Consider the following 23,722-nt stretch of genomic DNA (forward strand, 5'->3'; position numbering starts at 1 on the left):
ACTCAATGTTTTTCATTCTATCATCACGTTCTACACCCACGGTGACAGAATGACTAAATAACAGTGAATCATATTATTAGCTCCTTCGCTGCCATAACATATCTGATATTTCTCCCTCAACACCTCAGATTCCCTGGAGGAGAGACATTCTGCATGCCACAGCACCACCTGTGTGCCCCCGAGTTTATGTTTCTAAATACTGGCACAGCTCGATGCAGGGAGGTGGCACCCAGGGAGGAGGAGGAAGGGGGGGGGGGGTGGAGGAGGGGCGTGTGATGGTGAGGATTTTAGGAGTTTCAGAGCGGGAGGGGATCTCAAAAGTCAGTGTTAATGATTACACAGAGCCCAGTGAACAGTGAAGCCATTGTGCTAAAGCTTACCATTGCAGAGCCCGTGCCCGCTACTGTCTGAATACATACAACCCAGAGCTTGACGGGCACCTGTTGTGGATTCTTGCCCTTGACACTGCTGCGGTCTGCTGGGTGGTGGTGCTGGGTGTTGTTTGGTCTCGTCCTGACCCAGACTTGAACTCCCTCTCAGCTGTCACAGCTCCACACAGCTATTCTAATCTCCTCTGGCATAGAAAGCAACAACGAGGGAAAGGGAGGACTGAGGGAATCAAAGCTGTTACTGAAAAGTCTTAAATACATATATATATGTGTATAACATCGCCATCATCATCATCATCATCATAAAAATAATAGAAAGCCATTCAGATTTCCTGATTTCGGAAATAGTTCAAATGAAGATTTAAAAGAAAATACAGTTATGTAAAACAGTTACATGTTGAGGTTATATTCTTGGTCATTAACAAGAATGTATTGAAACTTGGGATGATCTGTGTTAGGACTAAAGTACATTCAAATCTTTTGGACAGACATGATGAAGAGGAGGAGGTTCATTGATTGGGAAGGATCTTGTACTTAATCATTCATACTCATACAAAAATATTCTCAGATCAAAACCAAACTTCACTGTTTTCAGCACCACTTCGACAGAATTGCTTGTGCATGTATTTCAAAGACGCTTGTCGCAGATTCATCCGTTTTTATTTTCTTCTCTCTTGACTTAATATTTATTTCCTTTAATGTCTAAATTGAGTAGCTTTTAACTTCCTTTCACTGATTTGTTGCTGTAAATTCTGTTATATCTATATATGTATATCCGTTATCCATCCCCTGTATTAGAAATGCATCCACCTTTAAGGATAAACAAGGTTGGGCCTTCAGAGTCAGTTGCTAAAATCCTGGTTTATTTGGTTTAGCTTGTAGCGCCATCTGCTGTTGAGACGGTGTAGTTACACCGTTATAACGCCAATAACAGTTTTCAGTGAAGACGACTGAAAACACAGGTAGATAGAAAGGAAACAGCCAAATTCAAGGAAATGCACACACAATATATATCATTCCTTCGAGTGTGCAGTAAATAAGTTTGTGACGTAACTAGTGTTTCCATAAAAGTCGTCATTGATGACTAAAACACTGGTTACACGACGTTTCTGGAGCGTTTTGCAACTTGCAAGGGTTTTGAAACTGACCATGACATTTCCAAACCCCTCGTGCGTCTCCAGACCCAGAGAGGAAACAGACACAGAATGATGTTTACTTTGGAAACGGTTGCGGGGGAGAAAAGAAAAAAAAAAGAGGCAGTCAGTCCGCCATATTCCCAGTTACATGAAATAAGGAAGTGGGCCCACCTTACCGCAGAGCTGCAAAGGTGAGGGAGTGGCCACCTGCCGCCTCCTGCTCGACCGACACTGACACGAGCTGTCAGAACCGGACTCTCTGTGGGGAATAACACCATCTCTCAGGCTTTTACACTCAGAGGAATGAACCCAGCATCAGGTGAGACACGAGATTCATATGTTTATTTCAGCACAGGGATTTACAACTTCTGCTGAGGTGAGGCATTACAACTAACACAAGTGCTTGGGATAGGCCCACCTTTATAGAGGTTGACAAAATACACAGATAGGCCTGCATTTAAACCATTACCTGTGTTTATAAATTCAGATTATCTGTTTAACTGGTCATCAACAACATGTTTTTTAAACTTTCTATAATTTTATAATTCTCCAGCAGGTCAAACTTGGCTCTAAAACTTGAATATTTGTATTTTTAACAAGAGAATAATATTGATTTTAATGCCACAATGTGAGGTGGTAGCTGCCATTTTCTCCCAGAAAGAGAAAGAGAGAGAGAGAGAGAGAACTTTGTTCATTATCAAAGCAAGTCTGTGCAGGTGAAGAAGCAGCCAGCCGCATTCCAGTGCCTGGGGTCATGACTGTGCAGTATGCAGACCCCTCAGCACAGCACTGTTTAGACAGCAGGCCTGTCTGAATGCCTGCCTGTGTTGACAAGAAAAGAGGCTTCACTGTAACTACTGCGTGCACTCTGTCTTTATAAGAAAAGAAAGTGTGCAGCGTTTGGTCAACAATTCCCAGAGTTCCAGTCGATTTGAGTAAGTTAAACAAGCAGAATTTTGTCTCAACAACATCCTTTTCTCTAATTACCTCTGAAAAGAAGATAGGGTGTGATGAAAAGCCACTTCACTGGAACAGGCAGCGTGATTGGTGTAATGTGCTTTCTGAGAGTTCGTAGCTGACAGATTTCCTTTAATAGTCACAAACACTATTTGATGACACTTCTTGAGTCAGGGCTGCATGTCATGACATATTCTGGCAAAGACATTGTGTCTTCCGTTGCACCACTTCGCAGTGAGGCAATGGTTGAGCCTTTGTAGGAACTAAAGCCCGCTCGATTGATGCTGGATTGTTCAGATATTTAAAAAAAATCCAATATTGATATATCTGCCAACGATATAACATAAATGAAAGATTGTGAACAAGACACAGAAAAGTCAACTTGTCATTGTTCTCTGGGGGACAGACTATGTGTTGACACTTGGGGCTGGGCGATATGATGATAGATATCGTCAAAACAAAAATCTACCGTTAAAATCATGGCAGAATGTGGTCCTGGCCAGAGACACCAACTTTAGCGGAGGTGGTTCTGTGTATTGTGTGTTTACGGTATGTCTGCCTGTCTGTGGCCAAATATTGTCACTTTGATAATATATTATGCAATTTACAGGTTTGTAGTGGAGATCACAGTGAAGGCCAAGTTCGAAGATAGGTGTGGTCCGAGCGAGGGCGCCAGAAGTAGGGGTTAGAAATTAAGGAAGGGGCCGTTGGTCATTTAAACAGGTTAACGTTCTGATCTTTGTACATTATGTCTATGAATTTTCCACTCAAGTTCTTATTAAAATGAGAAAATACTCAATGCTGAGTGAGTGAGTATTTAATTCACACAGGAGTATACAAAAACAGGTTTTGTGATATCATTAATAATTCATTAATATCGATGTAAAATGACCTACTGTTTATTGGGATGAAAGAATTTGGCCATATCGCTACCACTACTAGTCTCTTTGTCTTTCAAATTTTAGAAAATAACGAAAAATGTCCTGTTGTGTTTGACCAAAGGTCCAATACTTAAAGAAGACAAAGAAAAGTTCTCACCACAGAACTATTGGACATTATGCATCTTTACTTAAAGGATAACTTTAATTATTAATTGACTATTCAAACATCTGGAGTTGTTCACTGTTAATAAACTAACTGTTGCTATATAGCCTACACAATACTACTTTATCTGCAGTAAGCTAATATCTGTTGATAAATCGGCCTGAGCAATTTAAATATTCTCGTCTCTCTCTCAAGTGCGGCCTTGTGCAGCTTTTCTGCCAGCTGCTGTGGAATTTCATTCTCATTTGTTACAATCTGTCGCCCTGAATCAGTCCCCGTCATTCACCTCCTGGATACTGTGCATTTCAGGAATGGGGAAATGGCAGCAGTAATGTGCAGCAATAACTCCTGATCCGGAGAAATGTTTGGGTAGTGAATATTCCAGCTGCAGCGTTTGTTGTGAGTGTTGAAAGAGTTAGTTCACTTCACTTTGGTTTCAGTTTGTGATAAAAATCTCCCTCGGGAACAGTTGTTACCATAACAACTCAAGTGCCAGCATGACAGTGTGCGAGAGGCAACAACACAGTGCTACTGGAAAATGTTGCTTTTGTTCACCTAAAAAAAACTAGAGAGTTGTTAGAAACACATAGAAGAAAGCACTTCAAGGCCACCAGTGTATGTACTGTAGTATTGTCCGACAAAATGACAGTAGCGTGTCATCATGTTCCTGAAGAGGTGTTTTCATCGTCTTCTCCAGAAGGGGGAGATGTCTGTGCACTTTTATGAAGATTTTTATGAAGATTCAAACCGTTCTCGAGCAAGCTAAAGTTAGCACGTCACAAATATGCGAAGAAACCTGAAATCTTAAGTTCAGAGTGAAAACATCATCTGAGTCCGACTGACGCCAGGTTCAGGACAGAGAAACTATAGACCTAGTTGCAGAACGCAAGCTTGCAGGCGGGTAAGCCCAGGCTCCGTGTCAGGCCTTCCATCATCAGGACCCTGCAAGAAAGCCATTCACAGCCATATGTAGCCAAATCTCAACAAATAACCTAATTAAAGAATATCTAACGCCATTATGCATTATATATACAATGTATCACATTGTCAACCAATGCTTGCGGGAGCACTGAAAGGCAAGGCGAAAAAAAAAAACCCTATGTTTATCTCCTACGAACGAGATACTTAGGTTGATGCGCATGTTTCACCACCCATTTTAAGTTCAGGATAAACTTAGGTTTTGTCCAACAGTGCCCAATGCCTCTCAGGGATTCCCTAAATTATCAAAATGAAAAAAGAAGAATAAATATAAAATAAAATAAATAGCTAAATAAACGTCATGTTTAATGACAGTCAATTGCTGACTAATTAAATCCAATATAAACAGCTATACCATACCACTTCTAAATCACCCAAAGCATTGTTTTCCTGCATTATATGCTCTGTGAAAAAATGGTTTCAATTGGTGCAATTAGTAAACATGTTTTTTAATGCACATTGTTCTGGGTTTGAGTGTTTAAGTGTTAAAATTAGACAAAGATTTACACACTTGTTAATCTAAATAAGCAAGGGTAGACACAAAATATGTTTGGCACAGCAGATTTGGCACAGTTCTGTCTTTAGCAATCTATAACGTATATGTGTGTCTAGGTTGACTCATTGTTGTTTTTTTCCCTGTGAGCCAAGGAATGTATAGTATTATCCACCGGCCCACATACTTCGATCCATGAATGTGTTTTTCTCAGAAGTAATCTTAAATTTCACCCTCTGCCTCCTCAATCCCCCCTTGTCAGGCCTCCCACACCCAGGTGATGGTGCAACGTGCTGGCCATGCTGCTACACACACACACACACACACACACTTACACACAAACACACGTCCCTGCTGGGGAATTCATGGCCTCAGGCTAACATAACAGAACCCCGTCCAACAGCGGCGGAAAGCCCTGAGAGAAAGTAACACAGCTCAGCTCCCTCACAGCAGGCAGACAGCATGGACCTTCATTTATGAGAAAACACACATTGGCTCTTTTCTAATGGACACTACTGTGAGGTGGGTAACTGGCAGACAAACCTTTACTCTACCTCGCTGCTAGGTGTGTCGTCAAGGTTGTTTTAAAGTACTTGCTATTACTCTGTTTGCTGAGTCAGCACGCCCTGAGATGTTTGATTGACAGGGCGGAATATCAACGTGAGGAGGGGAGAGTCAGATTTATGTGGGGGTTCTTTGGGTGAGAGAGTGTTTTCCAGATTTTTGATTTGATGCATCAGTTGGCTGCTTCCCCTCTCAATGTTCCATCTACTCTGAAAGTTTAATCAAAGTGTGTGTGTGCAGGCTTTCAGCTTTTTTACTCAGGGAAAAAATATTGGTTGACTGTTTCCAGGTGTGTAGCTGTGGCTGTGTGCTCAAGTTTTTACCACTTTCAGTAACCGTCACTGTTTGTTTGAAGATAAGTGGTTGTTGCAGGATCTCCCATTGCATGGTTGTATATTGAAAGAGGTATTCATATCTTGAATGAATAGACATTTTCGGGAAATATTCTTAATCACACACATATTGGTTAGCATAGCCTAGCACAAAGACTAGAAACAAGGGGAAACAACTAGCCTGGCAATGTCCGAGGGTAACAAAATCCACCTAGCACCTCCAAACTTGCTATTCAACGAGAGGAGTGTATCTCAGTATGTTCCCAGGGTCATATTTTCCTCAGCTCAGTATCCTCTCAATAAGACTTATTCAAAGTGTTTTATGTTCTCAGTAACGTTTTTTTCTCTACGTCTAATGTTAAATGCATGTTTATCTGGGTCATTATGTTGAAATCACCCACCTACAGTGTATAGCCTACATGTCAAATGTGTGGACTTAAGTCAAGAAAACTGAACTGCATTGTTGAAAAATGTTTATTTATCCAAAAAAACTGGGAAAATAGAGGTGACCCAAGTGAAAAGCAAGAAGTCCCTGCACTCAGAAATACTCTGATACATAGCCTCCTTTACTTTGTGTTTTTTTGTACACATTAAACAAATATGCTATAGTTTGTTTAATAGTGAGCTATAGATGTGCTAGTTGGCAGAACCAGGCTAGTTGTTTACCCTTGTTTCCAATCTACTGGATATGCTAAGCTAAGCTAAGCTAACCAACTCAGCTAAATACTGGACACACGAAAGTGGTGTCAATCTTCATCGTCACGTTAATAAAGTCAGTATTTTCTAAAATGTTAAATAAATCCTTTGAGAAGGACAGAGGAGCTGTCCCCCCCTCAGATTCTTGCATGTAGGACAAAGGAACACAGGTTACATAACGGCCTGCAGCTAAGAAGCTGCTACACAAGTCGGTTAGTCATCCCTGTTGTTTGCTTTCAGACAGATTTAGGGGTTGTTTCGGTTTACGACGTTGTGTTGTCCTTGTCGGACTATAGAGCTAGTTTCCCCTTCAACACTGCAGATGTAATAACATCTAGGCTAAGTGATGTTTGCATTCAGAATGAGTTTTCCGTGTTGATGTGGATGATACAAGTCTCCACACTGTCACAATTTTTACTTTATGAATCACACAGGCCCTCACTTGAAATCACAGTTAGGAAGGAATGCAATTGGCGTATCTCAGAGTCAAATGATGTGAGTCACAGACACCACATGGCACAAGATCACAGCATGAATGTGAAGTTTAGGATGACTGTAGTACTATGGTGAAGCAAGTCACAGAACAGCGTTTACTCCCCTGCTAAAGAAACACAGCTACATTTTTTGCTTTATTTGGACCATAGTTTGCTATGTGCTGAGATAAAGCCTGATGTTCGGCACGTGGCACCCTTTTATATGAAACGGGCTTTCCTCTTCCTTGTTTCTAATTTTGTCTACTGCAGACTGTAACCAGTTTTGGACCCCTGATGTTTTACTACTCCTATTAAGTCTTTTCCCCTCTTCTGTCAAAAGGATGATTCGGATATGATGGTGCCAACCCAGCCTTAAGAATGTACGAGGTGATGTCCGGTGACACCCTGTCCTGGAAAGTGCCCAGTCCAAGACAGAGCAGCACAGAGTCCAGCCCCGAATCGCACTTCACTGGGGACGGAGGGCCCACCAAGATCCTCAAAGTGTGCTTCTGCACCAACAACAACTTGGGCAAGAACTTCAAGCTGGTTAAATGTGACAGCTCCTGGCAAATTAGGGTGAGAGTAATCTAAGAAATATGGGAAAGGGAGGTGATGTGTCAAGACTTTGATAAAGATGCAATCTGTGTTTATCTGAAATAGTTCTGATGACAAATCGAAGAAGACCTGTCAGGATTGAAGGCGGTCCTTTGTATTTGAGCCAAATATCCGATGTTTTTGGCTTCCTTACAATGCAGCAACATTAATAAATCCTTTATCAGTGCTCAATGCACAAATAGTCTTATTATCTTCCAGTGGACTGCAACGCTAAAAAACTTTTTTCAGTGCTTCCTCTTATAATTTACCTTACAGCTCATTTGTTAGCGCTAACATTTAAAGATGAAGCAAGTATCAACCACAGACTAAAAATTCATGTTGATTTTTTAAAACAAAAAGGCTCATTTTGTCTTCTTCAGGCCATCATTCATTCAATTCTAATCAGTGGTCGATTGGGGCCGAACATTGAGCACTCAGGATGCTACGGTCTCCTGCTGAAGCACCTGAAGTCAGATGAACTTCACTGGCTGCATCCTGATCTGACTGTCGGGGAGGTGGAGCAACGCTACGAGAGCCAACATGTGGAAGCTGAGTGGAGGTAGAGATCTTGTACAGTGAGCATTTGAATGTTACCTGCTGAGAGACACCTACAGTGTTTGGATACTAAGGACTTTGCTAAGCTTGCATGGTCCATTTGTTTTCTTTTTGAATGCAGGTATGACCTCCGTATCAGATACGTGCCAGTTAATTTCTTGGAAAGATTCAAAGATGACAGATCTACGTTAATGTATTTTTACCAGCAGGTAATGAGCTACAGAACATTTTACATTTTTTGGCTAGAAAATAATGTATTTTACACACATAACATTTCCTTTACTGGTTTTGTGTTGATAAAGGTTGATTTGCAGTGGGTGGCACTCCTTTTGTTTCAAGCAAATCTAAATATAGATAGATCTCCGTCAAGGCCATGCCCAATCTCACAATGTTAACAAAAGTTAAAAAATGATTTGTAAAACCGCCCCTGATGCAGATCAGATGCAATTTTTTATATGTTCTTCCTTGGCCTACAGTACACCCCTTCCACAAAGTGTCATGAACACTGTGCCTCTAGTTTTTCCATAGTCCTGCTGACAAACAGACAAACCAACAAAACGTAACCTCCTTGGTGTAGTGGTATCTGTAGTGTTCGCCAGTATTGTCAATATAAAAATGGTCCACGATGGGTAGTAGGGGAAACAAAATCTACATAAATCTGTATTTTGACACCATATCCAAGGGATTTTTTTTTACCATAGTGTAATAGTCCAGTATTATTATTTTGATGTCTTTGATTTTTCTGTCTCACGTTATGACAGGTGCGTAGTGATTACATGCAGTATCATGCCAGTAAGGTCAGTGATGGGATGGCCCTGCAGCTGGGTTGTTTGGAGATCAGGTGAGTCACTGCAGTCCTCTCATTCTTTTCCCCTTTAAAATGTGTATTTGTTTTATCGAGTGCAGTGATAAGGGTGACTTGATGGAGTTGGTTAGAGTTGTCCATGTACTGTGGTAAGTTTCATGGTAGTGATTTGGGTTTATAACAGATGATATAGTTTATTGAGATGTTTTCTTTTTTTTTACAGGAGGTTCTACAAAGACATGAATGCAAAAGGCCTTGAGAAGAAGTCCAACTTTGAGTTGCTAGAGTAAGTTTTTGTTTTTATTTTCCATTAATCATGTAACGTTGAGCTTTGAGTTAATGAAACCCTTTTTAAAGCCCCACTGGATAATTTAGCAGTTTGAATACCCTGTTATAGTACATAAAAGATTACATTTACAGTATAACGTAATGTTTTAATCTGGTAGCAATATATATATTCAGCATATATATTTAATTCCTACTATTTGTCTGTTTTTTCCTTTCTAAATGAAGAAAAGATGTGGGCTTGGACCTCTTTTTTCCTCAACAGCTGATTAACAGCATGAAGGTAAACTATCCTAACCATGATTTCAATTCATAATGACTAGACGACCACATTGCACCACACAATAATTACGTATACGTAATAAATATTTAAAATTTCCCTGCTTGTGATCCAGTCAAAGCAGCTCCGGAAGTTGATCCAGCAAACGTTTCAACAGTACGCAACACTCAAGGAGGACGACTGCATGATCAAGTTCTTTGAGACCCTCAAAGAGTTTGCCAGTTATGATGAAGAGGTTTTCCCATGTGAACTAGTGGTGAGTAGCCCCCTAAACCCTGTGGTAGTCATGGTTATACAAACCTTAATCTGCTCTGGTTCACATTAAATCTGCAGCTGTGGACTTTTATAAAAAGGAGTTTTTGGACATTTTGCTCAAACTGTCACTATATCCTGACAGTAGTACATTAGACAGATAATGTGTGAAACCATCATGTTCGTCTGCCGTCTCCTAGTGCTCCTAATGGCATCTGCAAGATCCCACCGCACCCGACAACCAGAACAACCAATTTAGAGCCCAGCAGTCTCTAACACAGTGTTTACTGCTCGTTAACTTTGATCAAACTGTCAAACTAGGCAGCACGGATCAAATAAGAATCAAGATTCTGTTACCGTATTATTTTTCTCTCCCTTTAAATGTTTTTTTTCAGAAACGTATTATGGTTAGCACTGTCGCCTCACAGCGAGAAGGTTCCGGGTTCACATCCCGGCCTGGGCCTTTCTGTGTGGAGTTTGCATGTTCTCCCCGTGTCTGCGTGGGTTTTCTCTGGGTATTCCGGTTTCCTCCCACAATCCAAAGACATGCACGTGTTAGGTTAATTGATGACTCTAAAATTGCCCGTAGGTGTGAATGGTTGTCCGTCTCTGTTCGTCTCTATGTGCCCTGCGATAGACTGGCGTCCTGTCTAGGGTGTACCCCGCCTCACGCCCGATGTCAGCTGGGATTGGCTCCAGTACCCCCCGCGACCCCGACCCCGGGATAAGCGGTTGAAGATGAATGAATGAAGATGAATGTATTCTTGTTTACATTACGACTATATTAATAAAAACAGTCGAGCAACGCCCATCCTACCAAACATTCTTATTTTCCAGCTAAGGAGTACACTAAAATCTGCTCATTAAAATACTTTATGTGAGAAAAGGGCAATACAGTAACAGAATCTGGCTTCATATTTGATCTGCACTGCCTACTTTGACCGTTTGACACTGCGTCAGAGACTCCTCGGCTGATCGGTTTCCTTCTGTTTAACCTTTTCTCACAGGTTATCCTTCTCATGTAGCCTACTACTGTCAGGATATAATGATGGTTTCATCAGATGTGAAAAAAAGATGTATTTTTTACAAAGGTAACCGACTGCAGCTTTAATGGTACAAACATGTTAACACTCACTTGTCAACAGCAAGGTTGGAGTCTAGCAGTGCAGCTGGTCATCGGTGGGAGGGGGATTCGCCAACGCACACACAAGGATTCAGCGGTAAGCATGGTGACGATTCCGGAATTACTTAAGATTGGTTTGACCTTTTATCACTTAATACATTGTGTTATGTATCATCCATCTAGACAAGGTCCAGGGTTTTTGTTAATGGAATAGTTGGATATTTTGGGAAATGTGATTATTTGCTTCCTTGCTGACAGATGAGAAGAATGACACTACGTCAGTCTTCTCATCTAACTCTCGTCAATGAAGCAAATAAGCACATTTCTCAAAATTTTGTTTCTACTTCAACTGACTTAAACTATTCCTTTAAAATAATCCTATATATTTCTGAAAAAAACATTGAATTTCCCCAAGTCTCACCATATTTTCTAAAGAAGCTAGTCTCTTACGTCATTATGGATCTAACACGGCTTGTCAACTATAGTCAGTCTCATCATAATTCAACTAATTGCATCCTCTTTTTTGTGCCTCAGTCTGTTTTTCTAGCTGACTTCAAGCAGATCAAGAAAATACAATGCTTATCCCAGAGTGACGGCAAGGCTCTCCTAGACCTCGACATAGAGGGGGCAAGACAAGTAAGTGCTTCAACACTATCTAACTATTATACTGTGTTACTTTGTACAGCCTTAAGAATCAGAATAGTTCAAATGAGTAAATACATTTTACAATACATCTAAAGAGCACGGCGGCACAGGAATTGTGACCTGGTACATGTGCTTACATTGCCCTGTTTTCTTCTGTCTGATAGCGTCTATCGATCAATGTGGCCACGGTCCCTATGGCAGAGAACATGATAGACCTTATTGATGGCTACTGCCGCTTGGAAAATAACACGGATGATTCTGTTATCTACCGACCAAATAAAGGTGTGTTTCCCCTGCTGCAACGTCAACGTGGCAAAAGCATACAATGCATATGTTGTTTTTAAGGATGGAACATAATTGGGTGCCTTAAAGGAATACTTCACCGGTGGAAACATAGATCTGTATTAGAAAGTGGCTCATGTATGTAGTCGAAATGTAACATACGTTTCTAATTTGGTGCCTTCATGACTGAGAAAAGGTGGAAAATGACTTTATGGCGCTTGTGGATTGAAAACAACAACTCCCATAATGCACCACAAAGCACAGCTACACAGGCCACTCGCACTGGTCTATACATTTGCCCATCAGAGGCATAGCTCCTCCTCTACCAAGCTTGTAGCTACGACTTGACAGCTTGTAACAGAATTTCTAGTGCCGTACTGTGTATTGTATACACTGTGTTTACAATATATAAAGTATACGGTGTATACTGGGCATATACAATATATACTATAATTTATTTTAAGCTAGTTTGTATGTATATACAGTGCAACAAACTGTGTATGTACTGTGACGCTTTGTGTGTCATTTAAAGCAGGAAGTGTCTGATGTTGATACAGTTCTCTCCCGTCACAGGGGATAATGAGGGAATGATGCATGACCATTCAAAAGTATAACTGGGTTTTTAACAATACAAAGCTTAATGCAAATGGGTGAAGAATTCCTTAAAACGCTGTATGAAACCATTTGAAATGTACTATTAAAACCTAACTGGAGTAATCCAAACTAATTTCTATTCTAGATGCCAGTACACGGAGTGCCCTACCTGAGATTCCTGCAGAGTGAGTGGATGCTGGCTGTTTTACAACTTTGAATGATTTGTGCCCTCTCTCAGCCTCTCAGTCCAAGCTGTACTAATTCCCTTTGGTTGTAATATGAAATGAAAAGTTGGAGTTATTGATGAAAAAAGGCTGTTTTATTGAATCATTCTGTCAGAGCTCAGAGGAGCCATAAGTTGAAAATTTATGAGCGGGGCTTTCTCTCATTCTGTCTTTTCTCTGGAGCAGCAGAGGCACCAGCTCGCTCAGACACAGTATGGGTGAGCTGACAGTTTTCATGGTTTTACATGACCTCCGTGTATAATACAATAGATATATGAACCTTTATGTCAGGATCATACAAAGACAAGTCAAAGCAGATGGATCTTTCTTTTGTGTTTTCAGGATCAGATATCTATTGTGAGATTCTCGATGAAAGGCCGACATCAGGTTAGTTCAAAGCTTGTATTCCCGTCTTTTGTAGAAAAATAACTGCGTGAACTCACTTTTGAACTTTATTTAATGTAAATCTTGTTCTGTAGTTGTTAAATACGGGATCGAACGAAGTGACATTGTTCTCGGCCGAATCCTCGGAGAGGGTTTTTTTGGGGAAGTCTACGATGGAGTTTACAAGAAAGCTGTAAGTGTATCTCCCTAGCTGAAGAATAGTATCAATAATAACAGCAAAAAGCATTACAAAAAACTATACAGCTATCTATAAATGAACAACTGACTATAATGGTTGGAAGCTTGTTGGAGAAATATAAATGAATAAAATATTTAAGTTACCAGGAGTCAAATATCGCTGCAGTCTGAACGCTCCTACTATTTTCCTATTCAGATGTTCACAGCATCACTGTGTATTATTCCCCGGTTGTTCATTTAACAGAATGGCGAGAACGTTAATGTGGCAGTGAAGACCTGCAAAGACTGTGCACCTGATGTGATGGAGAAATTCACGAGTGAAGCAGGTAATTAGAAAAATGTAAAGACTATAATTAAATACACGTGATAACCATAATTATGACGATAACTTTGTGAATTCTCTTGCCAGTAATTATGAAGAACCTCGATCACCAGCACATCGTCAAACTGATTGGAATCATAGAGGAAGACCCTGTGTGGATTGTCATGGAGCTTTATCAGTACGGAGAGGTGAGTCCAAATCTTAACTTCAATGACTTAAGCAATTCTTAACTTTCTCGCATGTCTCACAGCGCTTCCCTCCAAAGTCCCACCCTCTTCCCCCGGCCTGACCTCTGATGCTCCCTCCTCCCTTGACACGAGGTGAGAGAGAAACGCTGCCTTCCAGTGCAAAGGGAAGGCCGAATTTTCAGACCTCAAAACTAGGCAAAGTGCACTGGAATTCCTGTCAAAGTGAACCTCCTACTAGCCCATTTTGGGGTAGATAGATCTCTCCTGAATTCACCAGTGGGAGGTTCCACTTTCACAGGAATTCCAGTGCACTTTTCCTAGTTGGAGGTCCAAAACTTCGGACTTCCCATGGCACTAGAATGCAGCATGAGCAGCACAAGTTAAATGGAGCGACGGATGACAGGCAGGAAGCTCGGCAAATAATTTTATTTAGACAGAATAAAATGATTGGTCAGACTTTTATCAGAAGCATATGAGAATTAGATATTGATTAGTTTGTTTAGTGTGCCATACGCGTATTAGGTGCAGTTTAAGATAAAAATATAAAAATGCCAGAAAGGTAAGAATTGCTTTAACTACCATCCTGCAAGCGCTACCGCAGCGTGCGGAGCAAAACCAGCAGACTCAAAAACATCTTTGTCCCTCATCAGACTTCTCAACACACTGAAGAATATTTCATGAACATTACACAAACAAGGACCACTGAGTGCAAAATAACTTAAACCCCCTGTCTAACCCATTGCTCTTTATAGGCATATTAACTTACATGTTTACATACAAATGCATCTCCATGCGGCTTTCTGCACTTTGCACTTTTCTATACTGCACCTTTTATTATTGCACCTCAATTACATACCTCAAAAATGTACTACACTCTGGCATGCTGTATTCTATATAATGTATATGTCCATTGTCTGTCCGTATATGTTGTGTCTATTGTTGTTGTCTTTTTGCACTATTATGCTATATGTTGTGTGTTAGACATTTTACTCGCACATTTGGAGTATGGGGAAACAAAATAAAGTTCAATTTGACTTTGATATCACTTTTAACTTAATCAATCTGTATAGTTGAACTGAACTTTAGCATTAATGAGTGTAGTCTTACTTAAATGTTGACATTGCAGCTCGGGAACTACCTAGCTGAGAACCAGAAGGAGCTGACGAATATTACTCTGGTGCTGTTCAGCCTGCAGATCTGCAAAGCTCTCGTCTACCTCGAAGGGGTCAACATGGTACACAGGTGAGAGGCTCCTTTTATTTGCTGTTATACCAGTAAATGGGAAAATGCTGTAGGGGTAATGTGTTTTGTGAGGTTTTTTTTATCAAAGGGGAAACTGCTAACACATTACATTATAAATGATCAAATAATAATAATAATAATCATGATTCACAATCAATTTCTCCAATCAACTGACGAATCTTCTATAAATTGATGGAGCCAAATTGTTGCATAAATGTAAGTTTCTATCGGCTCCCCTAAAACGTTATGCAATAAAAACAAGGCCTCATGTTTTTGACTGGAATGAAGACAAAGTCACTGTGACCAGTATGCTGGTTCTGTACATTATGTCTGTGATGAAACTCATTATTTCCTCAGGTAGGAGTTTAAAATAAATGAGGTCCTTTGTAACTGTCATAAGAAAAGAGGCACAGCCTGTAATGTTCGTGGCCGATCACACCAAGTTACAGTATGTTCTTGAAATGATTTGACAAATAAGAGTGTGATTTTATTCACAGGGATAGTGAGGAAAAAGTCAAGCTGACACTCCTATCAATAGATAGCTTGGAAAAAAAAGGCAAAATCTGAATGTGAAGTGGATTGAAAACTTTTTTCATTTAAACTTGAAATATTTACAATAAAATGCAACATTACAGAAACCTGATGTGAGATGACAGAAAAAACATTTTATGCTCAGATGTTTCTGCAGAAATGTATCAACAGGTTTCAGGCAGCAAAGCAGCCAATCTGGATTTGATCTCCGGTGAAGAAAAAAAAAACACAGACAAAGGAAATAACTTTCTGCCTGTGTGCAAAACGCAAAGATTACTTTTGTATTGTTTTCTGCTGCAATCGTGGCCGCAGTGCAGTGATGGAAAGGTAAATTCAGGTCAATCAGAGAGCGTTTCTCTTTGTGTCTTACTCATGTTTTGTCACAGAGACATTGCGGTTCGGAACGTGTTAGTTGCCAAACCGGACTGTGTGAAGCTCGGAGACTTCGGCCTGTCGAGGTACATTGAGGATGAAGAATACTACAAAGGTAAGAGAGGCACTTTTTCTTCTTGGTCACCTATTTGTCATATTTGTAATGCACATAAACATACAGTATATCCTTGACAGAATAGATAAACCAGTTTAAAAAAAGGAGCATTTTGACCACAAAATACCAACGTCTCCCATTTCTTTGCAGCGTCTGTTACTCGCTTGCCCATCAAGTGGATGGCCCCAGAATCCATCAACTTCAGACGTTTCACCACAGCCAGTGACGTCTGGATGTTCGGTGAGCTTGTGATACACTAACATACAGTACAGCAGCTCGGTGTGAAGACATTCAGCGGGTGTGAGGCACAAGACAGGAAAGCAAGGAAGCACAATCACTCGCATGGCAAAAGGCAGGTGGCAGGTTGCAAACTGCATGATTTTATGAGATGGCAAACATGACTTGAACTCATATCAGAATTACATGGAGTACTATGCGCACACATTCTTAGCTCCTCTTCAGGGGCAAACAGGGATGATAGAGGCGTGGTCAACTTTACTTTACTTTTTAAAAACTTCTCTAAATGCGATTTATCGGTCAATGACCTGACCTGGATGGAGTCAGAAGAACTAGAGCATCTTCTAGGGCAGGCATCTCCAATCCTGCTCCTGGAGGGCCACTGTCCTGCATGTTTTAGGTTTCTCCCTGCTCTAACACACCTGAGTTGAAAGATTATTAAACCCCTGACAAGCTTCAGCTGCTTGATAACGAGTAGAGCATTAGAATCAAGTGTGTTAGAGCAGAGAGAAACCTAAAACATGCAGGACAGTGGCCCTCCAGGAGCAGGATTGGAGATGCCTGTTCTAGGGGGTCAGTCTGCTTTCTTGGTTAAAGTAGTAGGGAAGTGCCATACCCGCAAACCAGAAGTATTTAAAGCCTCAGTCAGCGTATCACAGCCAATGATCGCCTTGAAAACAGACTTCACAACTAAGTAGCTCACAATAAACATCCGAAATCTAACTCTTCATGTGTATTTACTTCATCTTTCTTGGCTTTCAGGCCCAGAAATAATAATAAAAAAGGCATATTCTGACCTTTGATAATTCGTTCAGACACCCTCATCTTTTCTCATCTTTTAAAAGAGAGAGAGAGAGAGAGAGAGAGAGAGAGAGAGAGGCAAAGCAAGCAAGGAATTCATCATATGCCCATAATAATACTGTGTGCTCTCCACTGAAGACCTTTTTCTGGAACATGACCAAACTACCTATTCTTTATGTTTTCAGTGCATCGATACAGTGAACTGACATTAACAAGATGGTGATCTGAATGCATTGCTTTTGAACCAGGACACATATAGTATACTTAAATGAAACACTTTATTGCCGCAGTTTATATAATTGTTATGCGCCTATGCATTTGATTTATTGTGAGGATTCTCTGGGCTTTGATTCAGCACAATTCAGTCTGAATATAAATGTTAATGTAGAAAGTGTGTGTGGTCCTCATTTCATTACCAACAGCACACAGCACAATTTCACAGAAGCTAAAGTGCTTCCTCGTCCCCACATCATGCGAGTTAAGGCCATTTTTCACTTCTCCTTTTGGAAGGACAAGGAGAAATGAAAAAAGACACACTTCAGTCTGAATGCACATATGGATGAGGTTCATGAAGGTTCAAACCGTATGTTTATTCATTTTTTGTTTCTCTTTGTTTGAATTGCTCAACAGCTGTATGTATGTGGGAGATAATGAGTCTTGGACAGCAGCCGTTTTTTTGGCTTGAGAACAGAGACGTGATCAACCAACTGGAGCAGGGAATCCGGCTGCCCAAGCCAGACAACTGCCCCCCTGCCCTCTACTCACTCATGACTCGCTGCTGGTCCTACGACCCCAGAGAGAGACCCAACTTCACCGAGCTGGTGGTCAAGATCAGGTATCTATACTGTTGATGCTTCTATAAGGATTTCTACTCTGTATCGATGTATGACGAAATAATCCACTACAGTTCATGTAAATAAAGTGTTTTTCATTTTATCGACTTTCAGTGGGCAATGAATGATGTCTTAATTTAATGTATTAATCAACCTTCAGAGTAATCAGAGTAAATTCGATATAGAAGATGTTTGAGGCCGTTTTTAAATAGTTAAAATTAAGATAGGAAAACATAGTTTTTTTTTTTTACCTCTCTGACTAAGACATGATATAACTTGTTATCTCACATCCGTCAGTGATGTCCACAACATGGAGAAGGAGCAGGAAGTGGAGAGAGAGAGGGACAGAGCGCGCTCCACAAAACTGTTCGACCCCAAGTTCAACCTCAGTGAGCCTCCTCCCAAGGTACAGATCATTTCCATTCACTGTCATATGTTATAAAAAATTATAAAGTCTGGTCTCAAGTCCGCTATTCTGAAGTCTTGCACTTGTCCTCGACTCATGTCTTGTTGGACTCGGCTAAAGCTGGAGAACTGGACGGGATCAATAAAGTATTTCTATTCTATTCTATTTTATTTTCCCTGGCTGCTGATTGGCGATCAGTTGCCAGTAACATTCATGTCAGAAGATAGATCAACCTTGTAAATACATCCATCCTAACTCTGTATGCACTATATGAGCTTTGAAAAGATGCTATTGCTTATTATGGTCTTCAATAGAATTTGATTTGCTCTGGACTTGGACTCTATTCACAGTAGTTGGTCTTGACTACAGCCCTGGCGTATAATTCAAAAGTAATGTTTTAATCGAGTGAATGTTTTAATACATCTTTTGAACATTCACTGTAGCCTTCAAGAATGCAACCAGGGCGCTTTGGGAACATGCTCAGTATTGGTCTACACATTCAGGTACAGTAGCGTAGTAACTTCTAACCTCTAACCTGTTTCCTTGATTGCTTTACTTCAAAAAAGATATTTATGTAAGTGATTTTTTTTTTTTTTACAGCTGAACGAGGCTTTGTGTGCCAGTTCACCTGACCTGGCCAGTCCATGTGAATACCAGTCCCCCATCGACTCCAGGAACACTCTTGCGTTGCCAGTCAGGTCCCCTCGGCGTCGAAGCATGGCGGTAAGAAAGACTCAAGTGTTCAAATGTTGGCTAAAAACAAATCCATTAGGGTTAACCCATCATTCTTCTGCTATGCACACCACCGATTCTAGGAGGGCGAGTTTTTCCGAGTGGAACCAAACAGCAGGGAGGACGCCACGCAGCTGTGGCAGAGGGAGAGACAGCACATGCAGAACACTCTCCGCCGGCAGAAAGAGCAGATGATGGCGGATGAAAAGTGGCTGGAGAAGGAGGAGAGACTCCTGGTGGGAAACAGAGCATCTTTAACTTTTGTCAACCCCCTCTCTGTGTCTCTTTGTCCCCCCACTCAATTCAATGTGGCCCTGGAGGCTACACGGAACGAGGCATCGTTAAACAATGTCAACCCACTCGTTCACACTCGACGCCCCGCTAGTTTTAGTTTGAATGTTCCCCTGATAACAGTTCCAAAGAGGGGGTCCATGTCCATATTCTTTCAAATGAACATGCCTGTTCTTTTGCAGGACCCCATGGGACCAGAGGACGCTGCCGGCCAAGTGGTAGGTGTCTGCCTGTACAAGCTGATTTCAGAGTCACATTAAAGGAAGACGTTAAAACATGTTGCTTTCGGCGATGTAGCTCACATTTCCATTGGACAAGTGAGGAAATGTAGTCTGTATGATGTCACACACAATGCAGCAGTTTGCATAGTCTACATGATATGTTGAGTGCAGCTATTTGGAGTTAAATACCAAATAGAAACCTAAAACTTCTGTAGCACCAGTGAAGTAAGCTGGATTATTTCAATTTGAAATCAAACCAATAAAAAGTTTGATGATGACAGTTTGTGATCACTGGAAAAAGGGAAAAACAAACAAAAAATCACATTAAAAGGTCCTATATTATGCCCAATTTCAGGTTCATACTTATTTACATGCTTTAATGTTCAAAAACCACATTAGTTTTTCTCATACTGTCTTTCTGAATATACCTGCATTCACCCTCTGTCTAAAACGCTTCATTTTTGCGCCTGTCACTTTAAGACCCCCTCCTGAAAAAAGCCTCCTTCATTGCAGCCGGGGAATGACTGTAACAGCACTTTTTTTTTTCTGACGGCTCGTTTAAAGACACAGTTTCTGAATAGAGGCTTTGTGCATGTCTCTGTGGATTGAATCTTTGATACTTTCACAGTATTTAAATAGTAGCTCAATCTGCTTAATAATAATAAAAATAACATGCAAATCTCACATTTACAATACAGGACCTTTAAAATTCTAAAATGTTTAAAAGGTATTTTTGTCTTTCTCCTCCAGTGATCAGAGATAATGCACTGAAATGTATTGCTACAATATGCTATACAACAGTCACTCTGGTCATATATCACCATAAGCTACTTGCAGAACATTATATGGACATTAAAAGAAGCATTATGGGAAATGTAGGAAAGTGCCAACTGTAGTACTGGAGGATACAGATACTCCTCAGAATGATAAGCGATTCATCTGAGGAAATTGAGTGATTGTCACAAATTATATGTTAATACCTGTATATACTGTATATATATTTATTTGTCTTAAATAGTTCTGCTTTTTACCAGGATTGCCTTCGTGCAGTTGTCAGTAGCATCTTGACAGTGGCAGTATAGACAACATTGTTTCATTTTCCGGTGCTCATGTATCTTTTTCTATTCTTTTCAGTCCCCTGAAACTGACACAGAGAATGGTAAGGACTCAAAAGAAATGCATAAATGTCCATTGTATTCATTCAGAGACCTCTCTCTCCTGTCTTTCTTTTCTCTCTCGTAATGTTAATCGTTTTGCTCTGCAGCACCTCCAGAGAAACCCCCACGGCTCACAGCACAGGTAATTAATTATATGGATTCCTTTTTTTTTTTTTTTTTTTTGGATTATAACATCTTTTTTAGCCCACTGAAAAGACAATTAAATTTGAGTAGATTTGATTTTTAGATAAAGAGAATTTATAATGAACTCAGTCATCTCAAGAAAGTAAAATTACCCTTCAGTTGAAAGGGAATTAATGCCACCGCGCATTTAAAGTAATGCCCAGTGAGCCTTTGCGTAAATTAATGAGGATGAGTACTTTAATTATTAAAACACATTATTCTCTTTTACATAGCCTGCGCCCACGGCTGAGCTGGACCGTTCCGATGACAAAGTGTACCACTACGTCATGGACTTGGTCAAAGTCGTTGTCCAGCTCAAGAACGACATCACAGATGCGCCACCGGAAAAATATATCACAATTGTCAAGGTACACTGAGACAAACCGCTGTTTTTACACTTTGATTATACAGTTTGCTGCTGCTTTAGAGGGAATAAAACAAACTTTGAGACATACAGCTGATTCATTCTCTGCATTGATCTGTGCCCACAGTCTGTTGGGATGGCTTTACGAGATCTGATTCGCAGTGTGGATGACATACTGCCCACCTTACACGAGTCTATCAGGACTGAGGTACAGTATATTGCCTTTCTCCTTACTCCCTTCCTTTATTGATTTTTTTTTCTGTCCCCAAGGTGCTTCTGCTGTTTGTCTCTGAAACAAAGACTGACAGAACTCTTCTTCAAACACAAATAGTTAAAGAGAAAATGGCCTTTTTTTTGACACCCAAAACTCAGCTTGAATATTGGAGCAGTTTCTACGGAGCGAGATTATCAAATAGAATTTGGTGCATACTTGCTTACTTGAAACGGCAGATGCAATGCAAACAGAGGGTCAACAAAATGTATGTAGAGGACCATATATGTGAGGTAATTGTATGGACAAACACGAACAGTTGCCAATATAATGCAGTGGAGTTAAATCAACACACCCCTTTAGTGTCCCAGTAAGCCATGACAGTCTTAAAGTGTGATAGTGAGCCAGCATGAACAATACCAGGAACCTGTAACTGAAGCAGCCGAATGGAAACCATTTACACCTGTGCTTTTCCTACTGTGACATGTCAAGATGTCCTCCATGAAAAAGTGCCCATCCATTACGCTCGATTACCCTCCCCGCAGATCGAGGGAACCCAGAAGCTGCTGAACAACGACATGGCGGAGCTGATCAGCAAAATGCGGATGGCCCAGCAGAACGCCATCACCTCTTTGAAGGAGGAGTGTAAGAAACAGATGCTGGCTGCAGCTCACACTCTGGCCATGGACAGCAAGAACATGTTGGACGCTGTGGATCAAGCCAGAGTCAGGGCCAACTTAGTCAAACCAATGGACTGAAAATTCTCTTATTGAGTTTAAACATCAAGCTACTGATTCACATCTGTCAGTCAGAAACAACATTTGCACACAGTCGAGTATTTTCGTTGGCGGTTCTTCACCATACCTGTAAATGTGATGCTACAACTCGGTGGATATGGACAACGAAGAAAAAAGCGGTTGTGTGCTAACTAAGGTAGTATATACTGTATACTGAAATTAATGGTCTATTGGTATCATATAAACGATGCCGTCACTTCAGAAAAACACTCAATGTAAACTTTGCGATTGGTGAGTTGACGTAATTTATCGGCTCAAAAATGTTATCCTTGTAAATATAAAATGTGTCTTTTGACAAGTGCAATCCCTTTTCACAGCACAGAAAAAATAATGTAATGCAAATAAAAACCCAGGTTACCCATCAACAGTAACCGGATTGAAATCAAACGGTTAGTCAGCCATCCAACTGTATTATGATGAAATGATGAGGTAAGGACTAGAATATTCTATATATTGGATTGTCAGATGCCTGTCAGGTATTTTTGAAAGGGTGTTTTTTGTATTATGTCCATTATCATTATTATAAAATATTAAATTCTAGCACATAGACCAACTGATATCAAAATAAATATGTATACTACAGTACATGTCTGCTCATTGAAATCTAAGTCTTGCTGCTGTTGAACATTTAAATATAGAGGAGGGACAACTGCAGGAATGACACAAGCTTAATAAGGCTATATGGACAGGTTTCATGAGGTATTTATTAAATAGTATGATCATTCAAAAATACAGTAATTGTAATCATGGCAACCTGCCCTGAAAGAAAAACCTGTAAAAAAAAGAAAGAAAGAAGGAAATTCTTCCCAAACCAGGACAAATGGCCCCAGTTAAGGAGTTCAGTATATTACAGCCTCCCAGTACAGCATGCCACTGATGGTCAAAACCAAAGAAAGCTGAGAAATTCAAGCTGTGTTTCCACCAAGCAGTTCAGTTTGTTACGGACTGTTATTTTTTGCTTCAGAACCGTTCCATTCAGTACCGTTTGTTTTCCCGTTACCTCTCTGTTGAGGTACCGAGCCCACTGATTCAACACTAAAATGTGAAGCTAGAAACACTGCAGTCTTTGGTGCAGATGTTCCTCTATATCATCAGTGAAGAGGAAACCCAGCGAGAGCTGGATGGAGCTTACCTTGCACAGTATCTGAATTAACAGGAGAGATCTTGTCAGGCTCCAAGTAATTTGCATTCAATAGTACTGTCTGCAGCGGAAATAGGTGCATTTATGTATCTTAAAAGGTACTACTGTTTGATGGAAACACGACTTTATCAAGAAAAAAAAGGTAATCACCATCCTATTTTAGATTGTAGAGTTAAAACCCAGCATCTCATTCTCAATTTTGTTCCATCTTTATTTTTATCCACGTTGAAAAAGACTGTCATCGTATCAGTCCAACATTTGACACACACACACACACACACACACACACACACAC

General features: G+C 40.4%; 1 protein-coding gene across 2 annotated transcripts; it reads left to right on the plus strand.

The window, feature by feature from the left end:
* Positions 1-1,716: 1,716 nt before the first annotated feature.
* Positions 1,717-22,859, plus strand: ptk2bb (protein tyrosine kinase 2 beta, b). Of its 2 annotated transcripts, XM_083934415.1 has the most exons (31): positions 1,717-1,844; positions 7,403-7,638; positions 8,037-8,215; positions 8,333-8,420; positions 8,973-9,052; positions 9,240-9,302; positions 9,530-9,584; positions 9,697-9,837; positions 10,979-11,053; positions 11,491-11,592; positions 11,766-11,883; positions 12,623-12,662; positions 12,888-12,919; positions 13,044-13,088; positions 13,181-13,278; positions 13,528-13,609; positions 13,693-13,793; positions 14,920-15,035; positions 15,953-16,053; positions 16,204-16,293; positions 17,722-17,926; positions 18,222-18,330; positions 18,774-18,833; positions 18,931-19,053; positions 19,146-19,298; positions 19,536-19,571; positions 20,709-20,733; positions 20,839-20,873; positions 21,148-21,282; positions 21,406-21,486; positions 22,035-22,859. In XM_083934415.1, the coding sequence occupies exons 2-31, from the start codon at positions 7,441-7,443 to the stop codon at positions 22,245-22,247; spliced, it is 2,979 nt and encodes a 992-aa protein (XP_083790541.1). In that variant the 5' UTR covers positions 1,717-1,844; positions 7,403-7,440; the 3' UTR covers positions 22,248-22,859. The 2 variants fall into 2 exon arrangements, with proteins under 2 accessions (XP_083790541.1, XP_083790540.1); XM_083934414.1 differs by having other exon boundaries at positions 19,146-19,571.
* Positions 22,860-23,722: the final 863 nt, after the last annotated feature.

The sequence above is a fragment of the Echiichthys vipera genome (assembly GCF_963691815.1).
Source record: "Echiichthys vipera genome assembly, chromosome: 19".
Lineage (NCBI taxonomy): Eukaryota > Metazoa > Chordata > Actinopteri > Perciformes > Trachinidae > Echiichthys > Echiichthys vipera.

Coding starts and splice junctions, on each gene's coding strand:
- ptk2bb (XM_083934414.1), top strand. CDS start 7,441: ATGTACGAGGTGATGTCCGGTGACACCCTGTCCTGGAAAGTGCCCAGT. Junction 13,610..13,692: donor GAAATTCACGAGTGAAGCAG/GTAATTAGAAAA, acceptor TTCTCTTGCCAG/TAATTATGAAGAACCTCGAT. Junction 20,734..20,838: donor TGAAACTGACACAGAGAATG/GTAAGGACTCAA, acceptor TTTGCTCTGCAG/CACCTCCAGAGAAACCCCCA.